At 39.9% G+C, this 14610-nt stretch overlaps 1 protein-coding gene across 1 annotated transcript in view; it reads left to right on the top strand.

The window, feature by feature from the left end:
• CAMK1G (calcium/calmodulin dependent protein kinase IG) overlaps window positions 1-14610 on the top strand; it is a 48783-nt gene that overhangs the window by 27903 nt on the left and 6270 nt on the right. The window contains exons 4-10 of the mRNA XM_020780655.3: window positions 781-855; window positions 3917-4055; window positions 4641-4764; window positions 5317-5392; window positions 9735-9847; window positions 12009-12087; window positions 12952-13039. Of these exons, the coding sequence (XP_020636314.2) occupies window positions 781-855; window positions 3917-4055; window positions 4641-4764; window positions 5317-5392; window positions 9735-9847; window positions 12009-12087; window positions 12952-13039 (694 nt within the window). The remainder of the gene's footprint in view (window positions 1-780; window positions 856-3916; window positions 4056-4640; window positions 4765-5316; window positions 5393-9734; window positions 9848-12008; window positions 12088-12951; window positions 13040-14610) is intronic.

The raw sequence follows: 14610 nt of genomic DNA, 5'->3' as shown, positions 1-14610 counted from the left end.
GCTGAAGGAGTTCTAGAGAAAATTGGACAACCATCTGTCAGTTCTGCTTTTATTTCGATTCCTCCATTGAGCAGGGGATTGGTCTCAATGGCCTTATAGGCCCTTCCAACTCATTTATTCTATGATTCTGTGATTATATGAACTCCCACATTATGACGGGTAGAATAAGAAAAATGCCATGTTCTTTGAATTTGATTGACATATGTCAGTGATCCTCTGCAAGTCAAGGCTATCAACTACAAATGTTAAATAACAAGTATTTGTTCAAAGCCAGTATTTCTTGGCTTTGAACAAACAATTGTAAGTTTTTATTTCTAAAGAAAAATGTTCTCTTTTCTTTAATAAGTACAGAACAGTCGTAGTGGAAGATATGCTCTCTAAGAGCTGGGTCACTTGCTGTATTGTACGTAGCATAAGAGATAATGCAGCTCTTCCAGACCCAGAAATAGGCTTGTTTCTAAGCAAGAAAACTGTATTTGTAATTTCTCTTTTCCCTGTGAATGTAGTGCTTGTGACCTTAGCTATGGATGGAAAGAAAAGTCCAGTTCATAGAATTTGAAGCAAGTTTTTGTTCCATGAATGGACGGTACTCACAGTGTTGTTGTTTTTAGGTGCGGGGGTTGGCAATCTTCCTTCATCCAAATCAGACAGCAGGCATATTAAAGTAATGGAATCCAAACCAGAATGAAAATGAAAATAGCATATCACCCTAGATGAACTGATTTCAGTTTGACATTTTCTGCTTTCATAATTGTGAACAATTTATGTCTTTGGTTATAGGATAAAGCATGACAACATTGTGACACTTGAAGACATTTATGAGAGCACGACTCACTATTATCTGGTCATGCAACTGTAAGTATCAGTTCAGTGGCTGGGTAGCAAATATGTCAGTGAGATATGAGAACATAAGAACACCGTACAGGGATAGATGAATCTGTCGATATCAATTTCTTTCTGTTTCTCATTTTTCTAGTGTTTGGTTCATCTTGACGATTGAGAACTGGTCAATGGTCAAAATTACAAAATTGTAATATTGTTTTCAAAAAATAGGTTTGCATGAAAATCTATATGCATTTGTTTAACCATTTCCCTTGATACATTCATTTTTTCATACATTTTACTTTAATGTACATGTCATTGCAAGCAATTTTCCAAATAGAATTCAAGTTTAATATTATGTCACAAAAACATTCATTGTTGTGTACACTTTCTGAATACTTGCATTATTCTAGTTTTCTTTCAAATGGAAGAACTTAATTGCAAAACTCAGACAAGCACAAAGTTCAGTAACAGAATTTCAGTTCATATATTAGTTTGAAAGTGCAAAATTAAACAAGTTTGCATTAAAATACAAATGGAACAGATCTTTTCCCTGTCTTTCAGTATCAGCCACCATCACAAATATGAGAAATCCCATCATGGGGTATGTGTGTTAAATGTTATACTACTGGCACAAGTACATCTTTTTCACAATAGATCTCACACTGTCACTAAATTATCAGTGTTATTTTGGTGTAGCCTTTCATGGATTGTGTCCCTCTTCATCTGATATATTATACAGTTGTGCCTCGCTTTACGATTGCCCCGCATTACAACGAAACCACATTACGACGATCGCAAAATGATGGTCTAAATGGGTTTTTTTCACTTTGTGATGATTGGTTCCCTGCTTTGGGAACCGATTCTTCGCAAAATGATGATTTTAAAACAGCTGATCGACGGTTTCAAAATGGCTGCCAGGTAAACAAAATGGCTCCCCGCTGTTTTCTGGGACGGATTCCTCAAAAGACAGGCAGCGAAAACGGCTGCCCTATGGAGGATCTTCGCTGGACGGTGAGTTTTGACCCCATTGGAATGCATTGAAGGGTTTTCAATGTGTTTCAATGGGGTTTTCTTTGGCTTTACGATGTTTTCGCTTAACGGCGATTTTCCTGGAATGGATTATCGCCGTTAAGCGAGGCACCACTGTAATAGCCCAAATCCTCACTTAGTTCTGCTGGCATAACTTTGGAAGGCAAATTGTCTTAAATTGAGAAATCACCTTAGAGATTAAGTTGGAGCAATTTGTCTCCAGAAGTTACACCATTTGTGGAGGTATGCAAAAAGACTTTTGCTAATACATAGTAATTTGATGATAAAGGATCACACAACTGTCAAGGCCATAACTCAGATGCATTGAGAGACAATGTGGAGAAAACAGATCCTATACCATAACTGTGATATTTCGAGGTTTCGAATCTATTATGATGGTAAAAAGTTTGGCACGTTTAACATGGCTTGATTGAATAAGTCTTTCTGATACCTAAGGCCCAGTTTAGGTGAAATTGCCCCATGGGATGTATGGGCTTCCTAATACAGTTTTTGCAATCCACAAGCCCTGTGGGACACCCTCATGGCGCTCTGCAGTGGCAAAAATATAGAATTACAAATGAGTTCTTATTCCTGAAGGCCTCAAAAAACAGTACTTTTTGCACAAATCAAGCCTGGGGACCAGCTCAATCCCCGCCCCACCCCCGCAACTGCAATTTTTTTTAAAAAAAAAATCAAAATCAAAATTTAATATACAAACTGCCCAGAGTGGCAGCCCGATGGGCAGTATAAAAGTCAAATCAATCAATGAATCAATGAATCAATGAATCAATCTGTCTGTCTGTCTGTCTGTCTGTCTGTCTGTCTGTCTGTCTATCCATCCATCCATCCATCCATCCATCCATCCATCCATCCATCCATCCATCCATCCATCCATCCATCCATCCATCCATCCTCAAAGGCTTTCATGGCTGGGATCCAATGGTTGTTGTGGGTTTTCCGGGCTGTTCGGCCATGTTCTTAAGGTTTTTCTTCCTAATGTTTCCCCAGTCTCTGTGGCTGGCATCTTCAGAGGACAGGAGTCAGAACTCAACAGAGTACAGACAGAGTTCTGACTCCTGTCCTCTGAAAATGCCAGCCACAGAGACTGGCAAAACGTTAGGAAGAAAAAGCTTAAGAACTCGGCCAAACAGCTTGGAAAACCCACAACAACAACAATCAATCAGAAATGAACTTCCAGCTGAGATAAATGTAGTTTTACACACACACACACACACACACACACACACACACACACACACACACACACACACACACACACACACACACACACAAGTTGTCCTCCCCTTCTTTTCATTCCAGTACTGAGTAGACTAACAGTATTATTTTACACAAACTACTCAGAGTTAAGCTCAATTCCATTTAGTGAATCTAGTCTCACATAATGTAATGAAGGTGTTACATGATAGTTACAGATTGTATTATAGAAGGCTAGAAAGAGCTTTATACACAAAGCTGATGAAAACGGATTCTTTGGAAATAGCACAGTAGAAGTACTACACAGTGTAAGCCACATTAGATTCAGTGTTTCACCCTGTGCCCCAACTGATTCATTTTTCTTTACAGAACTTACTGTGACACAGGAAACAAAGGGCAGAACCTCTCTGTTCTGCAGACGTATTTTCAGATTTAGCAAAACTGAGGATTGGAATTCATGGCCTCATGCATTTCCATCCTGGCTTTTTGGGGGCTACTGGCATTATTGTCTCTTGTCTGCAGTTTTAAGAAGATGTATTTTGTGATTGTGAGAGTGAGAGATGTCATAGCAGAACTGTACTTCTTATCTCAGCAATTAGAGTCCATGCCCATAATTGTTTTTAGATTACAGATGAAGTAATTATGAGGTACAAGAATCTCCACCATTACAAGTAAACATATCCAACAAGCTATTCAGTGTGATGCTATATGCAGAAATTACCATGGAAGAGAGGAAATAGAGAACTTAGACAATGCAATTTTCTCTTCCTAAACATGTAATTAAACAAGATTTCAAGCAGTTCAATCAGAACAGCTTTGTGATCCTTCTCATTATCTTCCTTCACAGAGTGTCTGGAGGTGAATTATTTGACCGCATTTTAGAACGTGGTGTTTACACTGAAAAAGATGCAAGTATAGTAATCCGGCAAGTCCTGGGAGCAGTGTATTATCTTCATGAGAATGGGATAGTCCATCGAGATCTGAAGGTATAGTCCTTTGTGGTCTATTACCTTGGTCACCACACCACCAAGTGATCTATAATGCATTCTTATTCATGGCCTCAAAGTTTTACAGTCATCCTCCAGTTTGCACTGAGTTATGCATCATCTCCATATCTTAAGAAATTGTAGACAGAGTTGGGTATGATGTCCACACACTCAGAAAGAGCTGGAAATAGTATTCCTGCAAAAATAGTGTGAAATGTAACTGTTTCACTTATAAATAATAATTTGTTGGGCTTTTCATTCACCAAAGTTCATATCAGTCTCCTGCTCAACAGACGAAAAGTGCACACTGTGGTTGTTGTGGGTTTTTCGGGTTCTTTGGCCGTGTTCTGAAGGTTGTTCTTCCTGATGTTTCGCCAGTCTCTGTGGCCAGCATCTTCAGAGGACTGGAGTAGGAACTCTGTCCATGCTCTGTTGCTGTTTGTTGGATAATTGAGTATTTATAGCTGTGGGCACACTATGGGTTTGGACTTTGTTTTTGTTTTGTTTTGTTTTTAGTTTCTTCTAAATTAGACAACCAAGAAGACCCTTTATTTAGAACAGTAATTCTCATTTTCTCATCAATAGCCTGAAAACCTGCTGTATTTAACTCCAGAAGAAGATTCCAAAATCATGATCACAGACTTTGGTTTGTCTAAAATGGAGCAAAATGGTGTCATGTCTACAGCATGTGGTACTCCAGGATATGTAGGTAAGCAACGAAAGAGGGATGATCTAGGGGTACTACTACTACTGCTACTGCTACTGCTACTACTACTACTACTACTACTACTACTACTACTACTACTACTACTAACAACAACAACAACAACAACAACAACAACAACAACAACAACAACAACAACAACAACAACAACAACAACAACATGTATAATCTGTCAGCGCCTCAGTTTCCTGCCAGAAAAGTTGCCTACCTGAGTGTGGTAGAGAAAAATATAATTCTGAATCCTTAGCTTCTTCCATGTTTTCGCCTTCCCTTTTCCATACAGCATTATGGAAATTAAAGATAACACTTACTGAACCTGCAGATTAAAGGAAGAATCTTGAAACAAGATATGTATTGCTGTTTTCACAATCTTTACTGTTCTACTCACTTTTTACATGTTATCTGAATGATATGTGAGGGCAGCAGCATGCAGGATAGGCCTTCTAACATTTGATATAATATTTGCCAGAATCATAACAATTATATGTGCGGTGCTTATGCTATTGCTAATCTGTATTTGATTTGTATTTGCTGCAGCTCCAGAGGTGCTGGAACAAAAGCCATATAGTAAAGCTGTCGACTGCTGGTCCATAGGAGTCATTACCTATATCCTGTGAGTGCCATCCATGAATTGTTGTGACTACAGCAGCCTTGTAAATGTCAACAGAAGTTTTCAGCCTTTGGAAATGTATAGTGCCCTGCATGTTCTACTCAGGACAAAGAAAATAAAATGTATGAGTCATTGTACCCTTCTGATGGCCTAAAAGAATGGCAGAGGCAAGCATGCCCCACTTGGTTGCCTGGAATATTTTTGGTAAACAAAGTTTTACATGGAGGCTTTCATGGCCGGGATCTAATGGTTGTTCTGGGTTTTTCGGGCTCTTTGGCCGTGTTCTGAAGAAAAAAATTTTTTTCCTTCTGGAAGACGATATAATGCTGATTCCACGTTGGCAATTATGTCTTCCACAGGAATTTTACCGGGTGTGATTGCAAAATTTCCTCCTTTGCTTAAGACTGAGGTTTCTTCTGGGGAGAGTTGGCATCCCGATAAGTTGATGATGATGCGCATGGTGTCTAGTGTAGGTTTTTGTTGGCTTGTTTGGCATTTGTTGAATTTCTGTTTTTGTCTGACTGTGTGGTTCATCATTTCTTTTTCCATCTTTTTGTAAGAGAGGGTATCAATCTTGTCCCAATCTTGGCTTCTCATTTTTTTTGGCTGATAGTGATGTGTAGGCCTAGTAGTTCTTTGTCTGTGGAGTCCAGTTTTTTGTGGGCTGTGTGGATTCTTTCCCGTAGGAGGGCATGTTCCAGGTGGTCGTAGATGCAGCTGGCCTGTGGGGAAATGATGGTCCTTTTTGTCCTGAGGAAGGCTGGTATGGTTTTTGTGTCTCTGCAGCGTAGTAGAAATGTTAAGGAACATAGTAGGTGTGCTCTTTTGCTTCGGGTCTCCAGGTCTGTCTGACTGTTTCCTCCCTGTAGAGGTGTTCAATATATTTGCATTTCATGGCTGGGATCTAATGGTTCTTCTGAGTTTTTCGGGCTCTTTGGCCGTGTTCTGAAGACGGCCAAAGAGCCCGAAAAACCCAGAACAACCAAAGTTTTAGTTGCCTATCTTGTTTATTGTACTATATAACCCTACATTGCCCTGAATTTAAGAAAAGAAAAAAGACTGCATCTAATTGCTAGTGCCATCAAGTCCCACTGATTCAGTAGATCCTTTCTGGTTGAGACCTAACAATTGGATTCAGCAATGGAACATACGCAACAATGACTTAACATGTTCCATTCATTCAATGGACCTACTCTACTTGGAACTACTAACTAGATTTAACTCTCAGTTTTTCCATCCCTGTGGCCGCTGTCATTTTTCTTTCTTATTTACCTGCTGCATTACATATTACCTGCCTGCCAAGGTACTGAAGGACGTTTAGAATTAAAAATGGTAAATAAAACAGCAGGCTGTTGACAGCCGCCTCAGGAACTGATGGCTTGAGTTTCTCCTCTTCTACCTTTTGATTTTTTTTCCACACTGTGTCACTGCGATGGTGCCTTTTCTCCAGATAACTTTAGCTAAGAAACATGAAGGCTGAAACCCTGTGAACAGGCAGTGCATCAGATGTAGACATAGATTTCTGCATGCATTTTGGTACCTGGATGAAGTAATGTGCCATGACACTAGATGCAAAGATAAGATCTTTCTGTTCCAGTAAATGTAGTCTTAATGTTTCTTCATTTCAGAAATTAGCAGGTATATTATTCATCATTATTATGGATAGTGCTAGCCTCTCATTGTTCTTTCTATGCTCAAGTGACCTTCATTAATACCTTTTTAGGGATGTCAGCCATGTGCTGATTTATTCTCATGTACTTAACAAAAAAGTGTGAAGACTCCTCTCCTTTACACAAGACAATGCTAATTGTTGTTGTTGCCATCATAGTTGTTCTAGTTGCTGGTCTGAGAGAGAATTTTCTCAATTGGCAGACCTTTTTTTTCACATTTCTGGAAGTATGCATAAATTAAACCTATGATAACTTGTGCCTTGTTGCATGGATTTTTAAAGATGAATTAGATGTCTCGTTTATATATTTGTGAGCAATCACCCTACCCTTATGAACTTGCTTCATCTATCTTGTTACCCAATACAGTATAGTGGACAGAGTGACAGACTAGGAGTCAGCAGACTTGGGTCCCATTCCTCATTTGGCCATGGAAACTCACTGGAGGGAGGGGTGGAACTGGTAAATCAATTCCTGAAATACCTCACTTACCTTTAAAGCCTTAGTAGGGTCACTATGAATCATTTCTGATTTGACAGCACTTCAATATAGCCATATGACTGCTTACCTTTGCAAAGGAAAAAGTAGTTAAATCTTTTTTGTACAATTGCACAAAAACACACATACACACACCAAGTAGCGGCCAAAAACCTGTTGCATAAAGTTACTCATGTGGAAGGGTAACAAAGTTACCAGTGGCTTTTCCAACTCACAGATAATTTGTTTCATTTAATGGAGATTGTGGGACTCATGACATGGTAGAAGGCAGTCGTTTATTACTTAAAATCTCCACCACTGGATAGTATTGCCAGCAGTGATATATCTTCTGCAGATAAAGAGTTCCTCCTTCTCACCCACAGCTCCCATGTAATGGCTTGTTTTTAACCTTTTGTTTCTGTTCATGGGGTTTTCTTGGCAAATATACTGAAGTGGCTTGCCAGTTCCTGCTCCAGGTGGATCGCGTTGAGTCAGAACTCTCCACTATGACCCGTCCAGATGCTGCACAGCATAGCCCATAGCTTCTCTTAATTGCTCAAGCCCCTTTGCCACGACAAGGCAGCAATCCATGAAGGGATTATGCCAACAAAGGTCCGCATAGTCAAAGCTATGGTCTTTTCCAGTAGCGATGTATGGAAGTGAGAGTTGGACCATAAAGAAGGCGACCCCCAAAGAATTGATGCTTTTGAATTGTGGTGCTGGAGGAGACTCTTGAGAGTCCTCTGGACTGCAAGGAGAACAAACCTATCCATTTTGAAGGAAATCAACCCTGAGTGCTCACTGGAAGGACAGATCCTGAAGCTGAGGCTCCAATACTTTGGCCATTTCATGAGAAGAGAAGAATCCCAGGAAAAGACACTGATGTTGGGAATGAGTAAAGGCAAGAAGAAAAGGGGATGACAGATGGACAGTGTCATTGAAGCTACCAACATGAATTTGACCCAATTCTGGCCTGGCATGCTCTGGTCCATGGGGCCACGAAGAGTTGGACACAACTTAACAACAAAACAACAACAATGGCTTGTTTTCATGGTGGACAAGGCACAGGACCAAAGGAGGAAATTTTTAATTACTGAATATCTCCCTCTGCCAGTGACATTCTCAGCCTTCCACAAGTATAGCATGGAATAGAATTTTGACCACTGTTTTGTTGCCCTGCTGTCTCACAAGACATGAGAACTTTTGCTGGGCTTGGAAATTCATTGCTAAGTTGTCCTGTCATGTTGTGTTAGTCTGCTGTGATGAAAAGTGTTACTTTTGCACTTTCTGAGCACTGTTTTATTACCTTCTGTTGTAGATTAATTGTTCATGTAGATCATGTAGAGTGCCTGGAATTGTAGAAACAGAGGTCCACAGACAAGAAGTGCAGCAAAAATCCAGCAGGACTTTGAATGAGCTGGTTCCTCCATCTTCGGATTGTTTCTGCCTTGCTGAAATGGCTTTGCTCGGGGTTTTATTCTGATTTCCAGATAACACTGAGTGTGCATTATTTAATAAAAGAACAATATTTCCTCCCTCATTTTTTAAAACATTAGTCATAATTTTTAAAAAACAAAACTGACCACTTCTGTGGAGACATTGCAAATTCCATAATGAGGCCATACATTTATAGGCTAATGAATAAGTATGTATAAGCACACACAAAATATGCAGGCTTTGAGGAAAACTGTCCCTTCAGCAAGTGGGATGTTAAGACTAAGCAAGAGGTTGGAAAATTAAGTGTGATGGAGGAAGGATACTACAGATACTTTGTGTGTCTCTAAACAGTTTTTTGTGCTTTTTTGGCTGCCCTGTAAGGGTATCTCTTGACTGTGAAGTTTGGAGTCTGTCTGGTGCCAAAACAGCTATCACTCAGTCTTGGGTTTTGGATTTTGTTTGCTATTTGTTTGGCCACCAAATCTAAGGGAGAAAAGATTCCACCCTCGGCACTAGCCAGATGGAGCCTACTATAAAGGAACAGCTGGTAACACGGGACAGAAATGTGTGATTCTTACATAAAATCTTTTCTGTTACCACCACGAGAATGAACTGCCTGTTGTTTGCTCACAGCACTGGCCTCTATTCTTCATCCAGCCCTTGATTTGTCTTTCTAAACATACAAAGGAAAGGGAAGCTGGAAGCTTCTGACAACAATTACTCATCCAATTGTCTTTTCTCCTCCCTCCCCCCATCTGCCCCAGTCTGTGTGGATATCCTCCCTTCTATGAAGAGACAGAGTCCAAACTATTTGAGAAGATCAAAGAAGGCTACTATGAATTTGAGTCCCCATTTTGGGATGACATCTCTGAATCAGGTACTTTTGTCATCTGGCAAAATCTCTGCTTGTTTTCTGTAGGGGTGCTTTGAACTGGCTGAATTGCTGTAAATGGGCAATTACCTGGCAGGCAGTAGGCAGTCAAGAACTTCAGGAAACATCGGGTTCTCTTTAAGTTGTGGGAACCACTCTGCCCTTCATTTGGAAGGTAACATCTTTCAGGGAATGCAATGGAAAGATTGGAGGAGGGACGTAGTCAGTATGCGGTAGCTTTTCACTAAAACTGTATGGTGCCAAAGCATCCTTCGGGTGTAGTTGCTCTTTGGGAATTTGAAACAAGGTAGATGTTTGCTGCCTGTCATTGGAAATCTCCTTGCTTCCAAGAGAATCTGCTTGAAAATCTGCAGGCTGAATCCAACATCAAACTGGTAGATGTCTGTCTGTGCAATGAGATTTTCTTCTTCTCCCAGCAGCCAAGGAATCTTCTAAAAAAAAAACAAAAACAAAGACCTGTTTCAAGGGCATACAGGATAGAAACGTATGCTGCCATGCTGATTAATGTAGTTCTGTCCATGGAACATGAGTCCATGAAAATCTGTAAATCTCTTGTCTAAAGGAAGTTTTTATCCAAAGAAACTTCTAAACCATGTAATCCTGATCTTAGCACCTAGTGTTTAAAAATAGCAGTATCCCACTGTATTCAAATGTTCTAATACATTTTAATACAATGGAATAATGCTTATGCATAGGGAAGAGCATTTTAGCCCTATATCGCACCCGCTTTGCAACCACTATCATCAAAGAGAGAGCCCTTTCTGTCTCTAGGAGATTCCCCATGTGGGTTGGGCTCCTGGAAAATCAGGGCTCCTCCTTCCACAGAGAACCCCCATGAACAGCAGAGAGCATCATCATATGTGGTTCTCCATATATAGAAGGGTGATGCAACCAAGGATGGAGCAGCAGCACTAGAGTACCCCTCTCTATGCATGACACCAATTTAATTTTAGCCTAATACTAACTGGAATGCATTAATTGTCATGAGTGTTATCGTGCATTTCTTAGATGAAACTAACATATCAATATTTTGACAGATATTTTTTTTTTAAAAAAAGTAGTAATTCCAATCTTTAACATATAGTTAGGAGTAGGCATAGGATTTGTGGATGGTTTTGAATGTGGCTCTCCCGCCAACCTAGCGGTTCGAAAGCATGCAAATGCAAGTAGATAAATAGGGACCACCTCGGTGGGAAGGTAACAGCATTCCGTGTCTAAGTCGCACTGGCCATGTGACCACGGAAGATTGTCTTTGGACAAATGCTGGCTCTATGGCTTGGAAATGGGGATGAGCACTGTCCCCTAGAGTCGAACAAGACTGGACAAAAATTGTCAAGGAGAACCTTTACCTTTACCTTTACCTTTGAATGTGGCTCACCTCAGAGAAAGGCATAAGATGGAAGGCTTTACAGGCAGCTAGGCCTAGCTCCTCCTAGCTTCCTATTCAGAAAAGAAGGTCTCATCTAGCAGTGGGGCAACTGTCTTTGTACACAGGAAGCTAGGCAGAGCTATGTCTAGCTAGGCCATAAAGTCTTGCTGCTTAGACCTGGGTGAGCCACATTCAGATGTTAGCAGGTATCTCTTTGTCAGGTGGAACTCTCATAATGGAGAATCATGGAATTTGTAGTCAAAATGATCTAGAAATCCCATGTCTAGTTGGTCATGGTTTCAGAAGACATGTGTTGCATGCAGAATGTCATAAATATAATACCAACCACCTGCAATTGGAAGAAATGTAACTAAAGGAGCTGAGAAGGAATCTGGAGAGCTCTTGTCACTCAGAGCAGTAAATACTCAACTGTGATATAATCACTATAAAGCAGTTTTTGTAGTTCAGAGAGCTTTTTTTAAAAAAAAAGTCATAAAGGCATTTGATTAGCATATAAGCATTGTGGATAATGCAGACGTTTTGAGCAATTCTAAGATTAGGAGAAACCCCTAAATCTCTCCTGAGTCTGTCCACCCATAGTCTCAGAAAAGATTTCAAGAAGGCCTACATAAATCTGCTATCTAGTGGAATATTACATATGGCAAAAGAAAAACTCACACAAACACAACAATCCACTTGTTGGGAATAATGAGTACTAGAACAGATTGTTTTCTGCATTTGTTCTGAACTTTATCTGTCTTCATTCCTTCTGAACAGCCAAGGATTTCATTTGTCACCTGTTGGAGAAGGATCCAAATGAGAGGTTAACCTGTGAAAAAGCACTCAGGCATCCCTGGTAAGTGAAGTGGTGCTAGTACAATCAAACCATGCAACTTTTTGTGACGTAGTAAGAAGCTGTAGTTGTTCTGTCATGGCAATGGCCGTGAATCATAAAACATAATTTTCTTCTCCAAGATCTCAATTAACATGAATCATGAGAAAAGAATATATAAATATGGAATTGCTATTTTTCCTAACTATGTTTACTTGTGCTGGGATTGAAGGAGTGTTAAATTAAGAAGTGAAATAGTGTAAACAGAGCAGGAGAGAAAATTCTTGACACCTCACTGAACTTTAGCTGCTAGGATTCATTTGAGGAAACCATGGCAGAGCTAATACACATTTTCAATTAAGACAGTGCTTCCAGTTCTCTCAAAGGGCTTTTTCAAGTAAAGACACTATTTGTCTGAATCTCACAAAATGAAGCTAAGGCTAAACAGAGGAAAAATGACTTTTCTCAGGGCTATATCAGTGCAAGAGGAAGGGCCAGAATAAGTGGGTTTGTGTTGAGGGAAATAAATTGGCAATAAGCTGAGAATCAGTCCTGTGCTTCAAACAATACATCCATCTTATGACAACTTTCTCTGTTCAGACTACCTTATTTGTGCTGGTAATGCTTGTGAAAGTCACCATAGCGTAGTCCTCCCTTTGACCTGTATGTTCACTATTAAGATAGCCAGTGAGGGAGGCATCTCTCTTCTGACTGTGCTAAAGCTTTGCAGGCTTAGTTTATATTATGCTCTGTTGCTTTCTCCCCCTTATGTATTTAATTATTATTGATTGAACATACAAAGACATTAGCTAACTGCTGCAAAAATGCAAAATGCCTCACAAACACCATCTGCCTACGTGCTTGTTTTTCCTCTCACTCCGTCTGCAGGATTAATGGAAACACAGCCCTGTACCGTGACATATATCCATCTGTCAGTGCACAGATCCAGAAGAATTTTGCAAAAAGCAAGTGGAAGGTATGTTGACTGATGCTGATATTCAAGAATAGTCTCAGAACAACGACCCAAGATTCTAAAGCTGACTAGTGTAAAATTTGCAGCGAAACCACTCTCTACAAAAGCAAAAACAAAACTCCAAATTGTTAGTATTTGGATACTACAACATTTAATGTGATTTGGGTCTGTGGTCTGGCATACTGTATGCAGAAATGAATCTCAAATGGTGTGACAACAGACTCCTTCTGGCAATTTCTACTTGCCTGATGGAAATTATGTAAACGGCAGCAGCAAATTACTGCTCATTAATGAGGTGCTGGTTGCATTCCTGGGCATGCAGCCAATTATTAGAAGAGTGTGGAAATCAATGGCTTGAAACCTCCAGGTATGCAGTGGAGGAAAAAAAAAATCTAGACTAGAGATGGGGATGAAGCACCAAAATGGCGCTTCATCTTGATTCATGGGTTGTCAAACTTGATAACCCATGACCCACAAATTGTCCCCCAGTGCCCCGACAAACAATGAATCTATTCGTTGGGTCATATTTTTTTTAGACAGCCCATGGGGCTATCTAAAAAAAAAAGTCACAGCCCTCTCAGCCTCCCTATGCCCACACAGCACAGGAAGAGGAGGAAAAGGGGGATCAAAGGGATCACCCAGCCCTACTTCCTTTGCAAAGACAGTGAGGATAGGGGATTGCTTCTGACAGGCTACATTCATCTTCCTATCCCCATCAGGGCATAGGAAGAGGAGCAAAGGGGGACCAAAGCCATCTCCCAGCCCCAGGGGTGAGATTCCCTTTGAGCAGGCTTTAGCAAGCCACCTGAAGGAAAAATTCCTCTCTGCTTATGTCCCTGAGGAACAGCTGATCCACGGCATAAGCAGATAGGCAACAAAGGGACAATATTAAAGGGTTATATTTATTACTTTGTATTCATCAGAGTCTCTGGACCCCAAGAATACAAAGCAATGAATATCTGACGAATCAGGGATATTCAACAAATATCCCAATTCATTTTTATATTGGTCCCCATATCTAATCCAGACATTACAAGTCTCCTTTGAATATACCACCCTTTATTGTTAGTTAATTTTACCTCACTATAGTCTCAATCAATTCAGTCAGAGACTCTGGTGCTGAAAAAGAATTTTTAAAAAGTATCTATTTTATTCACAAATGTTCATATATGTATATGTATATAAATGTATCAGCATATTTAAAAAAACCAATTTACTTGTTACATAATATGAGATCTCAAATGATTAACTTCATTAATTGACTATCTGTTTACATAAGCACTTCACTTAGACTCTAACTGCTGACTCCATAACTGTCAGACTCTAACATACACAGAACACTGACATTGCTGACTCTAATTGACACTGAACCCTGACTGAGTAAAAAAAAAAAAAGGCAGGAAAAGTAATCTGAGGTAAAGAGAAAACAATTGGCTTCTGCTAACTGATTGACATTCAGCCACAAAGTCCCTGCCATCTTAAAGGCATAATATGCAGGTTGCTATAATTCCAGTGCCAGTTATGTGACTACATGCACACCTTGTTAAGGAGTGACTATTTGCTAGAAGAACCTC

This window comes from Pogona vitticeps, chromosome 4 (assembly GCF_051106095.1).
Source record: "Pogona vitticeps strain Pit_001003342236 chromosome 4, PviZW2.1, whole genome shotgun sequence".
Lineage (NCBI taxonomy): Eukaryota > Metazoa > Chordata > Lepidosauria > Squamata > Agamidae > Pogona > Pogona vitticeps.
This window is presented reverse-complemented; position numbering and strand designations above follow the sequence as displayed.